The sequence below is a fragment of the Mesoplodon bidens genome, assembly GCF_964165515.1.
Source record: "Mesoplodon bidens genome assembly, chromosome: 4".
Classification (NCBI taxonomy): Eukaryota; Metazoa; Chordata; class Mammalia; order Artiodactyla; family Ziphiidae; genus Mesoplodon; species Mesoplodon bidens.
Window position 1 is genome coordinate 4632047 of NC_138160.1, and position 12251 is coordinate 4644297.

The window sequence follows — 12251 nt, forward strand, 5'->3', positions numbered from 1 at the left end:
GAAAAAGATGTGGGTAATATGGGGTCATTTATGAAAGAAAAGGAAATACTAGTCTATATATAATTACTGATATTAAAAAATAGAAGGATAAACTCTAAATTTTTTTTAAAAAAGTAAACATTTTCTGTAATTTTAAAACAAAACTAGACCAAATTTTATTAAAGTAATTCATAAACATCCCAAGCAAAATGAAACAATCTAACCTAAATAGGTTCCATTTAGGCTTTAAGTCAAGTTATTGGCTTAACTATGACCACAACAGAGGAATTATCCAAGTGACTTTAAAACCCAGCACTTTGTGCATCTCAAGTAGCATTCATCCAGTAGACACCAAGTACTGCAAAGTACCTTAAACAGTTTAGCAATCATATCGACATGGATAGGTTGGTTTTGCTCTTCTAAAACTATTATTTTTATAGACTCCTACACAATGCTTTGCCAGCAGAATGTCAATTGTGCCCAGTGAATGGGTCCATCAGTGGGAAAACCAACATCATTGAATGCACGTTAGATCTTATGTAGTTTTTGAATGCGGTGGAAGTGAAGAAACCATGTAGATTTTAGCTGAATAAACATCTCTGAACGCTTCTCTGGAGAAAGGGGCGCTGATAGCATCTCCAGCCTCGTAGGGACAAGAGGAGCCCTGTGTGGGTTATTTCGTGTCCTTCAAAAGCTGTGTGACCTCTGACATGCATCACTTATAACCTCCAGGCTCCCAGCCCAGGTGCTTTGGAGCAAAAGCACAGAGCACCGGCCAGAAATGACAAGGTGTTGAGCCACATGGAACCTCCAGCTGGATTTTTCTACCTGACAGTCAGTCTGTTCTGACAGGGAGAGGTGAAGAGCACGTTGTTTCCAGGAAAGGTTAGAGGTCATACACCTGAGAGGTGAACAATTGGCCTGAGTGTTCCTGCAACACGACTTAACTACACGTGTTAGGTTCCAGCAGCTCAGACAGAAGTCTGAAAATGATTTTGCTCCGTACCTTCCCTTTATGTGGATTTATAGAACAAGGCTAGGTCTGGAAAGAAGAAAAGAAGCTGCATTAAATGTATTTTTATTATGTGCTGCCTGAGGGCAGGGATGCTGATGTCTGCCTATGTGACCAAACTCCCCACGACTCAACATTGCAGTAGTGATGTACCTACTCTCTACCCACAAGTCATATCACTGTTTTGTCTTTTTTAATTTTCAGTGGTGCCGTGGAGGGCAGTGTGTGAAATATGGCGACGAAGGCCCCAAGCCCACCCACGGCCACTGGTCAGACTGGTCTCCCTGGTCTCCTTGCTCCAGGACCTGCGGAGGAGGGGTGTCTCACAGGGACCGGCTCTGCACCAACCCCAGGTAAGCGCACTGGACCTCCCTCCTCATCAACACCCATCTCTCTGCTACGAACTTTCCAAACAGCGTGTGGACATAAGCTCAGTGAAAATAATTCTGTACTCCCCATATTACTGTAAAAGAACGCTAAGTCAGAAAGCCCTTTTACTCAAGCATTTATTGTACAACGATGTGTCTGTGATATAATTTAAGGTGCTTATAACTACCTGACCACAGCAAAAGTAACGGAGCTGACAGTGATATTCAAGAACTGGATTTTAACCATGCTTACATGAAATACCAAGGTTCTGCCTAAAATGAGATAAATCATAAGTATAGAGAACACAAATCAATAGATAAGAATCAGCAAGAACAATTTTTTCATGTGAGAAAACCAAAGTCTTGGTTTTTCATCAAATATATTTCCCTTCACAACATGTGGTCTCCGTGTGTCTTCTGTAGAAGACGAGGATGTTAAAAGCAGTCACCAATGCAGTGGAATGAAGGCGTTTTCCAGTTCTCCTTTTGCACCTATATGTGTTTAACTTATGTTAAGACTAAGTAAAATGATTTATTTCAGTCCTGTCTTTAATGCATGAGACCTGATTGGTCCCCTGCATCGACAGGGTGCTCTCGTGCTGGTGTGTCCACGTGAATTCTAAGGGGTGAGAGGGGTGTTTGCTGTCTCTTCCAGCCAGTGGAAGACGAGTGCTTGTTCTGTCCCCATCCGGTGTCCTCGCCTTGTCGCAAGGAGGCTGGTAGGAGAAAGAAGTTGCCATCTGGACAGCGAAGTAGTTGAATTTCAGTCTCAGTTCTGCTTTTTCCCAGCTGCCCTCCTGTACTCATCCCCTCCTTTATGGAATTCGGAGAACAATGATGCTCACCCTGCCCTCTACAGGGAGATGAGCAAATACGTGCAAACTCACTTCCCAAATTCTAACCTGTTCTACCAACGTTGCAATTATTTGCACACTTGATAGAAAAGGAAAATACTACCCATATCGTTAATATGTAAGAAAATGCCAGTGACTTCTTAGGAATGCCCTTCTTTTAACTGGTGAGCGTGAGTATCTTTACTTACGGTCACCAGTTTCCTATGTTAAATATTTAACATTATCTGCTCCATCTCCCTAATAAGCCTAATTTCAAGGGAGGGGTGAGTAGCTATTCAAAGGCAAGGTTTCTAACTGTACACTATACATTCCAGACCATCGAATGGAGGGAAGTTTTGTGCGGGCTCCACGAGAACTCTGAAGCTTTGCAACAGTCAGAAATGTCCCCATAACAGTGTCGACTTCCGCGCCCTGCAGTGTGCCGAGTACAATAGCAAACGGTTCCGAGGATGGTACTACAAGTGGAAGCCGTACACCCACGTAGAAGGTAAATCTCAAATCCCACTTTCTGGCGGCAGCCTCGGATTTCTTTACTCTTTAAAGAACTATGTGATCAATAGTGTGCATCCGGATAGATCGAATATTGCTGTTAGGGCAATGTCACAGGTTCTTTTCCTGTTGCTAGTTTGATTCTGCCTGCCTGAAGGCCACTGGCATCTTATCTAAACTTGACCAGCTGTGGGCTCAGAATAAAAGCAAACAAGATAGAGAGTATGTGCAAAATACCATGAAATCTTTAAAGAAGTGATAACGCACTCAAAGTAGACGATTTATTGGTAATGAATCAATTCTTTTTTAATACAAATCATGGTAGTTGATGGTGATATGGTGATGAATATGTCACCCATTGAACACTCATTATTGCCAGAGAATGAAAGCAAATTCATGTCTTTTGGAAAATCAAATAATATACTATATATCTGGAAAGTCTTGATCTACAACTTATAAACCAGGAAGTTTATTTGTACCATATATAAGATTGTACTCTCCAGTTGAAGAGAAATATGTATTGCCCTTATGATCATAGTAACTTGAACTCAGTAGCTCAAGAAGCATAATTTGAAGATAAATTCAAAGAACACCTAATCATCTCATTCTTTGAAAATGAGAGTACTGTATTATCCAAGAAACACTTGAGAAATACATAAGTTGAGCCATCTCATCTGGCACTTAACTTTTACCATCCCAATATATATAATGTTATCATGGTGAGAGTTTTATGGAATCAGCAAATTCTGGAAGGAAAATTTAAGCAGTTTCAAACAAAGCTTTTTTGTTGGGTTTTTACTCCTAAAATTAAGTAAAAATTAAGAAAAATTAAGCCAGTGAGAAACAAAGACACTGGAGAAAATAGTAGAAAGAACTTCGAAATTGGGGTCAAGAAATCTGTGTGCTATTCCTGGCTTTGCTAGTCTGCAGTAAATAAATTCATTAATCATGGAAGCACATATTAAATTTGATTCTTAGACTTATTCAGTTGGGTCTCTTATCCTGCACTATAAAGAAAATATTTGTACATGAGTCTCGGGCCTGTGAAAACTCCTAAGGCAGATAAATTTTTATTATCAACTGTTCTCTTCTTTACCAAGAAGAGAATAAAGGAAAAAAAAACGGCTCCTACAAAAGTTCATGTTAGCCATATAAGTCATAAATCCTTGAAATGGATTACTGAGAGAGTATGTGAACTTGATCTGCCAATCTGTAGTATATAATGAGACCTATATTCTCCATGTATCAGTGTTTTTTGACAATCCATTATATTTATTTAAAAAACAATGTTCTCTGCAGATTTCATCCAAAAGTTATTCTCTTTATCAGTTTAAAAATACTATGTATTTTAGTAAATGTATTAGCTATTAAGAAATTTCGTGATTATTTTGAGTATTTTATTACACTTTATTTGTAAGAACTTTGTGTATTGCTACAAAATAGTAGTGACTTTTTGCATTTCTAGAAAGAGTAATTAACTATACTAGTAAAATAGGTGAACAGTAATGTAGTTCAAGTCAACAAATGTTTATTGAATGCCTACTATGTGCCAACCACTGTGTACGGAGCAAGGACCAATAAAGGACACAGTCGAAAAAAATTAATAGTGAAGCTTTAAAAAATATTTTAAAAAATTCAAGGGGAAAAACCAAGCCTAAAGAGGCAATTTATAAAAATGTCTTTGCAATGTATTATTGTGTGGGAGTTATTTTATGGGCAAAAAAGAAAAAAAAGTCTATCTAAAATTTAGAGCAAAACAAAATGATCAGAGCTTAAGTATCTTTCTTATTTGTGTTTGTGTGTGTATTTCTTTTTAAGATCAGGACTTATGCAAACTCTACTGTATCGCAGAAGGATTTGATTTCTTCTTTTCTTTGTCAAATAAAGTCAAAGATGGGACTCCATGCTCGGAGGATAGCCGTAATGTTTGTATAGATGGGATATGTGAGGTAATAATGATCATTCATTCATTCAACAAACATCTCCCAACAGTCTGCTTTATGCCAGGCATCCTGTAAGGGGCTAGAGAGACCAGATATTTAAAACACACCCTTTCCCTCAAAGTCACAGCGCAGAGGGAGAGAAAGCCAGATGAACATCTATGGAGACAGGCAGTGGCTTGTGGCAATGGAGGCATGTGCAGAGAGCATGGCGGGGGGAAGGGTGGAGCTGATTCTCTCTTAGATGTGGACCTAAGAGATTTGCAGGGTTCCTCAGGGAAGGGAAAGGGAAGAGGTATGTTGGGGAAGCAGGGAGGGGAACACAGAAGTACAGTAAATCATGGAATAGTTGGAACCAGTTCAGGGGTCAGAGTACCCAGAGGCAGGCAGGAGCTGGGGGATGCTGAGGAGGTGAGTGAAGGGCAGAAACTCACAAAGGGCCATTTGCTGCGGGGATGAGGACTTGGGGTTTTTATCCACATGTCCCTGTGGAAGGCACTGGGACTGAGGATGCGTAGAGTCGCCCAATCAGACGGCAGTAGCCAGGCAGTGGCGCCAGAGTAAATGAAGGCAGGGACAGCACAGAGACAGGGGCTGCTTCACAGCTGTCGAGGGGGTCTCGGGAAATCGGCAGCCTCACTTCTGTTGGAGAGGGACTCAGGGCACAGTCTGGAAAAGATAGGCGGCTAAGTGAATGCAAAGTTCTGAGCTTGTTACCAGGCACAGATGTGAGATGTAGGAAGAATTTTATTATAAACAAAAGGAGGGTGTTACATGCAATGGTCAGATACATTGCATGTAAATAATGGGCTTTTCAGTGAAGAAGATACTCAATATTCGTATTCAGTGGAGTCCAAAGACCTTGGTCCCAGGTCTGATTTTCTCTAAGGTGTAGACCATGACCGCAGTAAAGTTGAATCATCCACTTAGACCCTCAGTGTAATCGTTTGAATGCATGAAGATTAGACTAAATGATTCTGTTCGGATCTCTTTCAGCCTTAAAATGCTCAACTGTCCACCCATTGTGTCTAATCATCAGTTAATTTGCTAAATATGTCATTGTTTTATGTATTCTTAATGATACAGTATCACAATCCTTTATTTGTAATTCTGAAATCCAAAGATGTGTGAAATGGAAAGTTTATTTGACTGTAAAATATAAGCTGACCTGAATTTGGTGGCAAAACTGCCTTGAATTGATACGACTATCTTCAGTTATGTTTATCCCGCTCACTGTAGAGATGTGCGCATTTTAGAAACACCGTTGCTGTCCGGAGCCCTGCAGGGTCTCTCACATCATATGTGTGTTAAGTACCTTCCCACAATCCAAAAAACTCTTGAGTTCTGAAATGCATCTGGCCCTAGGATTTCAAACAAGGGATTGTGGACTATAGTTCATCCATCATTTCTGAATGGATTTTTTACATAGCTAGCCTATATTCTTTGCTAGGAAATGTAAAATTGGCAAGCATCACAGAATATATAAACAGCTGCTAAAATTCTAGACAGTAGCCAAATGTGCCGTTTACATAATTTACTGCTGGGAATAATCGCCCTGTGGCCTGTGTTCCTTCTTTGCCTCTGCACAAGGCAATTCAAAAAAGCACAAGGCGAATTCCAGTGGAACCTCGTGAGGCCATATTGCTTGTCATTTGGGCTAAGTGCTTTATTTCAGTCTGAAATTTACCCACATCTCCAACATGACAACCCGATAGGTTTAATTCTGGGCTCAGTGTAAGACAGTCGTGTAACAATGCCAAAGGGGACAGGGTATGTTTGCCACGCGAAGGTCTCCTCCTTCGGATGGAAGAATAGTTGACAGTCTCGCAGTGCACATACTGGGTATCCAATAAATATTTGTTAACTCTCCCGTGTTGGTGAAACTTTCAACTCGACGGGAAAAGGTTTGTGACTTCGCCCCTGTTGTCTTGTCTTTCATGAATGACACGTGACCTCGTGGGTCCCACAGAGAGTGGGGTGTGACAATGTGCTGGGATCCGATGCTGTGGAAGACTCCTGCGGTGTGTGCCGGGGAAATAACTCCAGCTGCACAACGCACAAGGGCCTCTATGCCAAGCAGCACCATGCCAACCGTGAGTCCACCCACCCACCGGAGCTGCCTGCCTGGCTGAGCAAAGAGCGAAAGGAACCACCTGGTGGGAAGGATGGGAGGTGTAGTGCAAACAGCAGACAGAGTCCTGAGAGCCCTACGCAGACCCCTTGCCTGCTTTGCTTCTCAAACCTTCTGTTTTGATTAGAAGTGGTTGCTATGGTATTTGAATTCAAGTGGTTTTTAGAAACAGTGAATATTACAATAGCTCTCCTCCAATTAAAAAAAAACTCATTTATAGGACTCATGCAACTGGATTGCCAAAACAGATCTCCAGTTTCCAAATTCTGATTCTCAAGATTTGGTTATGGAGAACAGCAGGTGCTTAGGGATTTGCCTTGGCAGTACTGAGTGAAGCCTCACATCCTCCCCCTTCCTGTCTCCTTTGCTCTAGAGTATTACCAGATGGTCATCATTCCTTCTGGAGCCCGGAGTATTCGCATCTATGAAATGAATGTATCTACCTCCTACATTTCTGTGCGAAATGCACTCAAAAAATACTACCTGAATGGACACTGGACAGTGGACTGGCCCGGCCGGTACAAGTTTTCAGGAACTGCCTTCGACTACAGACGGTCCTACAGGGAGCCTGAGAGCTTAACCTCCCCTGGGCCAACCAATGAAACATTGATCATGGAGGTAGATTCCAGCCTCTTGGTCTCAGGGCTTGGATTTGGGGTCTTAAGGTGTTTTTGTAGGTTCAAGGCTACTGGAAAAATATTACATCCACATAAAATTGTTTGCAATTAGATAGTGTCTCAGAAACAAAACTAATCAATACATAGACTAAATGGGCCAGTGGACTTGTTTTGATCGCCTTTCATTTCTAGGTGCGTAATGAGATTTGTAATTACGCACATCACGCAGTCCCCACTTTTGCATCTTGATCAGTCGATTTTGACAAAAATCTGCTTCTCTCCTGTAAGCTCTGTGGCTCTGAGAAGCTGCCACTGTGGGTAGCTCTGTGTGTGCCTGTTTGAGTGGGACCTGCATTCCGCCGAGTTTTGTGGAAATGGGAGTAAGGTGAGAACCCACCACCTGAGCCCAGTGCCTGGCAGGGGACTGCACACTCACCCCCTATGCAAGCCCCTCTGTGCTCTACCCTAGATGGCAGAGGCTCATGACATACAAACGGGCATCTTCTAACAATGTAATTTGTCCTCATGGGACAGGGCAGGTGGTGGCAACAGGCAGTGGACATGCTAATTCCCTACTTTTTTTGTATTTCTGTGCACACTTAAAGAAAAGACTGGTTCAAAAGTTGCCCCCTCAGCCCACACCTATGGGTGCAGGTATGAACCACCCACAGGCCCTCCACCTGCTCTCCAGGCCTGCCAGCCCCAGCCCAGTGTCCTTGCATCTTCCTGGGAGACACCCCATCTCCACCCGCCCCACTGCCATCGCCCCTTCTGACCCGGAGCTGCTTCCTCTGCCCCTTTATAAACATGTTCACTGTGAATTTCTGTCTTGGTTGTTTCTCTCCCCCCATCTCAGGCTTTTAGCTTTAATACCTATGAAGAAAGAGAGATCGGTCAGGGTTGAAGGTAGTTGAGGCTTGTTGGGAACCAGTTTCCTATGCAAGAGGCTCAGGATGTCAGGCGGCAGAGAGGCTCAATGGTCGTACATTGAGGCCACCTGTCCAGGGCTCATACCTGTCCTGCAGCATCTTCTCCAACTAGACTCGAGCTGTGTTGTCAGGGAGTGAACTGTGGGGCCAGGGAGTTTAGGGAAGCTCCAGTGACTTCATCCACTGGAACCTCCCATCAGGGACCAGTGAGACTCCAAACTTCAGAGATGGGATTTCAATTGACAGGTTAATGGTGAGGTTTCCAGAAAAGCCTCTCACCCAGCTCAAGGGATCTATACGTTTATGAAGGAAAAAGTAATTGGTCCATGTGGTCGAGTTTCCACATAGGAGATGAAAAGTCCAAATGCAATTCCATGTGCTGAGCATTGCTCACAGGTGTGTCCAAGCTAAGAGATCTTTACTAGTAAGATGCTTTTCTCCTGGAGCCATACAGTACATGCCAGCAGGCAAAAGTCCTCTGGATCCCATCACAGGAGGAAGTACTCGGTGTTAGCCTTCATCCTGCATGGATGAGATCCATTCACCTGTTTTTGGTGGTTTGGAACTCACTAGGAATTGTGAAGGTGCTTTTTCGGTATCATTTTCTGATTTGCTCAGATGGAGAGCATTGGTGGGGCTCCCAAGGTAACATGGAGGGAAAGAACCAAATGCTCTTGTTAGGTGGTAAAGGCTGTGGAAGAAACACTAAATGTAAGGCAAAGAGTCAAATGTCTATATATTTTATAGATGTGCTTGTGTCTAGTTTAATTCCTGTTTAGAAAGTTAATGTAAATTTTGGAGGATGGACAGTGTTTATTACTGTAATCATCTTCTGCTGGATATGTCTGGTGTTTCCAGCAGTTTAAAACAAAATAGCTTCTATTTATTGGATCTAATTTAACTCATTTTCTTTTTCCCTTTCTTTTTTTATAGCTTCTGTTTCAGGGAAGGAACCCGGGCATTGCCTGGGAATACTCTGTGCCACGGTTGGGAGGTGAGAAGAAGCTCAGCACCCAGCCCAGCTACACGTGGGCCACCATCCGCTCCGAGTGCTCCGTGTCATGTGGAGGGGGTAGGTCACTTCCCACGGCTACCCTGGTGATAGGCACAGAGGTGCCGGGTGCCTTAGGGCCATGTAGCACACTGCCCTTGTCTTCATCACACTGCCGTCATCCTCATCACACTGCCCTGGTCCTCATCACACTGCCCTCATCCTCATCACTCTGCCCTGGTCCTCATCACACTGCCCTGGTCCTCATCACTCTGCCCTGGTCCTCATCACTCTGCCTTGGTCCTCATCACTCTGCCCTGGTCCTCATCACACTGTCCTGGTCCTCATCACACTGCCGTGGTCCTCATCATACTGCCCTGGTCCTCATCACTCTGCCCTTGTCCTCATCACTCTGCCCACATCCTCATCACAATGCCCTGGTCCTAATCAAACTGTCCTGGTCCTCATCACTCTGCCCTCGTCCTCATCACTCTGCCCTGGTCCTCATCACTCTGCCCTCATCCTCATCACACTGCCCTCATCCTCATCACTCTGTCCTGGTCCTCATCACACTGTCCTGGTCCTCATCACTCTGCCCTCATCCGCATCACACTGCCCTGGTCCTCATCACACTGCCCTGGTCCTCATCACACTGCCCTGGTCCTCATCACACTGTCCTGGTCCTCATCACTCTGCCCTCATCCTCATCACATTGCCCTGGTCCTCATCATACTGCCCTCATCCTCATCACTCTGCCCTGGTCCTCATCACTCTGCCCTCATCCTCATCACAATGCCCTGGTCCTCATCACTCTGCCCTCATCCTCATCACAATGTCCTGGTCCTCATCACACTGTCCTGGTCCTCATCACTCTGTCCTCATCCTCATCATACTGCTCTGGTCCTCATCACACTGCCCTGGTCCTCATCACTCTGCCCTCATCCTCATCACACTGCCCTGGTCCTCATCACACTGTCCTGGTCCTCATCACTCTGCCCTCATCCTCATCACTCTGTCCTCATCCTCATCATACTGCCCTGGTCCTCATCACACTGCCCTGGTCTTCATCACTCTGCCCTGGTCCTCATCACACTGCCCTGGTCCTCCTCACTCTACCCTGGTCCTCATCACTCTGCCCTCATCCTCATCACTGTGTCCTCGTCCTCATCACACTGCCCTGGTCCTCCTCACACTGTCCTGGTCCTCATCACTCTGTCCTGGTCCTCATCACTCTGTCCTCATCCTCATCACTCTGCCCTGGTCCTCATCACTCTGCCCTGGTCCTCATCACACTGCCCTGGTCCTCATCACTCTCTCCTTGTCCTCATCACACTGCCCTGGTCCTCATCACTCTGTCCTGGTCCTCATCACACTGTCCTGGTCCTCATCACACTGTCCTGGTCCTCATCACACTGCCCTCGTCCTCATCACTCTGCCCTCATCCTCATCACTCTGCCCTCATCCTCAGCACACTGCCCTGGTCCTCATCCCTCTGCCCTGGTTCTCATCACACGGCCCTGGTCCTCATCACTCTGCCCTCATCCTCATCACAATGCCCTGGTCCTCATCACACTGTCCTGGTCCTCATCACTCTGTACTGGTCTTCATCACTCTGCCCTGGTCCTCATCACTCTGCCCTGGTCCTCATCACTCTGCGCTGGTCCTCATCACACTGTCCTGGTCCTCATCACTCTGCCCTCATCCTCATCACTCTGTCCTGGTCTTCATCACTCTTTCCTCATCCTCATCACTCTGCCCTGGTCCTGATCACTCTGCCCTCGTCCTCATCACTCTGCCCTGGTCCTCATCACACTGCCCTCGTCCTCATCACTCTGCCCTCATCCTCATCACTCTGCCCTCATCCTCATCACACTGCCCTGGTCCTCATCACTCTGCCCTGGTCCTCATCACTCTGCCCTGGTCCTCATCACACTGCCCTGGTCCTCATCCCTCTGCCCTGGTCCTCATCACACGGCCCTGGTCCTCATCACTCTGCCCTCATCCTCATCACAATGCTCTGGTCCTCATCACACTGTCCTGGTCCTCATCACTCTGTACTGGTCTTCATCACTCTGCCGTGGTCCTCATCACTCTGCCCTCATCCTCATCACTCTGTCCTGGTCCTCATCACTCTGTCCTGGTCCTCATCACTCTGCCCTGGTCCTCATCACTCTGCCCTCATCCTCATCACAATGCCCTGGTCCTCATCACTCTGCCCTCATCCTCATCACAATGTCCTGGTCCTCATCACACTGTCCTGGTCCTCATCACTCTGTCCTCATCCTCATCATACTGCTCTGGTCCTCATCACACTGCCCTGGTCCTCATCACTCTGCCCTCGTCCTCATCACACTGCCCTGGTCCTCATCACACTGTCCTGGTCCTCATCACTCTGCCCTCATCCTCATCACTCTGTCCTCATCCTCATCATACTGCCCTGGTCCTCATCACACTGCCCTGGTCTTCATCACTCTGCCCTGGTCCTCATCACACTGCCCTGGTCCTCCTCACTCTACCCTGGTCCTCATCACTCTGCCCTCATCCTCATCACTGTGTCCTCGTCCTCGTCACACTGCCCTGGTCCTCCTCACACTGTCCTGGTCCTCATCACTCTGTCCTGGTCCTCATCACTCTGTCTTCATCCTCATCACTCTGCCCTGGTCCTCATCACTCTGCCCTGGTCCTCATCACACTGCCCTGGTCCTCATCACTCTCTCCTTGTCCTCATCACACTGCCCTGGTCCTCATCACTCTGTCCTGGTCCTCATCACACTGTCCTGGTCCTCATCACACTGCCCTGGTCCTCATCACTCTGCCCTCATCCTCATCACTCTGCGCTCATTCTCATCACTCTGCCCTCATCCTCATCACTCTGCACTCATCCTCATCACTCTGCCCTCGTCCTCATCACTCTGCCCTTGTCCTCATCACACTGTCCTGG

At 45.8% G+C, this 12251-nt stretch overlaps 2 protein-coding genes across 3 annotated transcripts in view; both read left to right on the forward strand.

Annotated features, from left to right (window-relative positions):
• The window catches only part of ICE1 (interactor of little elongation complex ELL subunit 1), a 535590-nt gene that overhangs the window by 298959 nt on the left and 224380 nt on the right, over window positions 1-12251 (forward strand). The window lies entirely within an intron of this gene.
• Window positions 1-12251, forward strand: part of ADAMTS16 (ADAM metallopeptidase with thrombospondin type 1 motif 16) — a gene marked incomplete at both ends in the record, with an annotated part of 159613 nt that overhangs the window by 77902 nt on the left and 69460 nt on the right. For both annotated transcript variants that reach the window (XM_081231772.1, XM_081231773.1), the window contains 6 exons: window positions 1196-1344; window positions 2528-2700; window positions 4521-4651; window positions 6612-6735; window positions 7147-7391; window positions 9253-9391. In XM_081231772.1, coding sequence (XP_081087898.1) covers window positions 1196-1344; window positions 2528-2700; window positions 4521-4651; window positions 6612-6735; window positions 7147-7391; window positions 9253-9391 — 961 coding nt within the window. The remainder of the gene's footprint in view (window positions 1-1195; window positions 1345-2527; window positions 2701-4520; window positions 4652-6611; window positions 6736-7146; window positions 7392-9252; window positions 9392-12251) is intronic.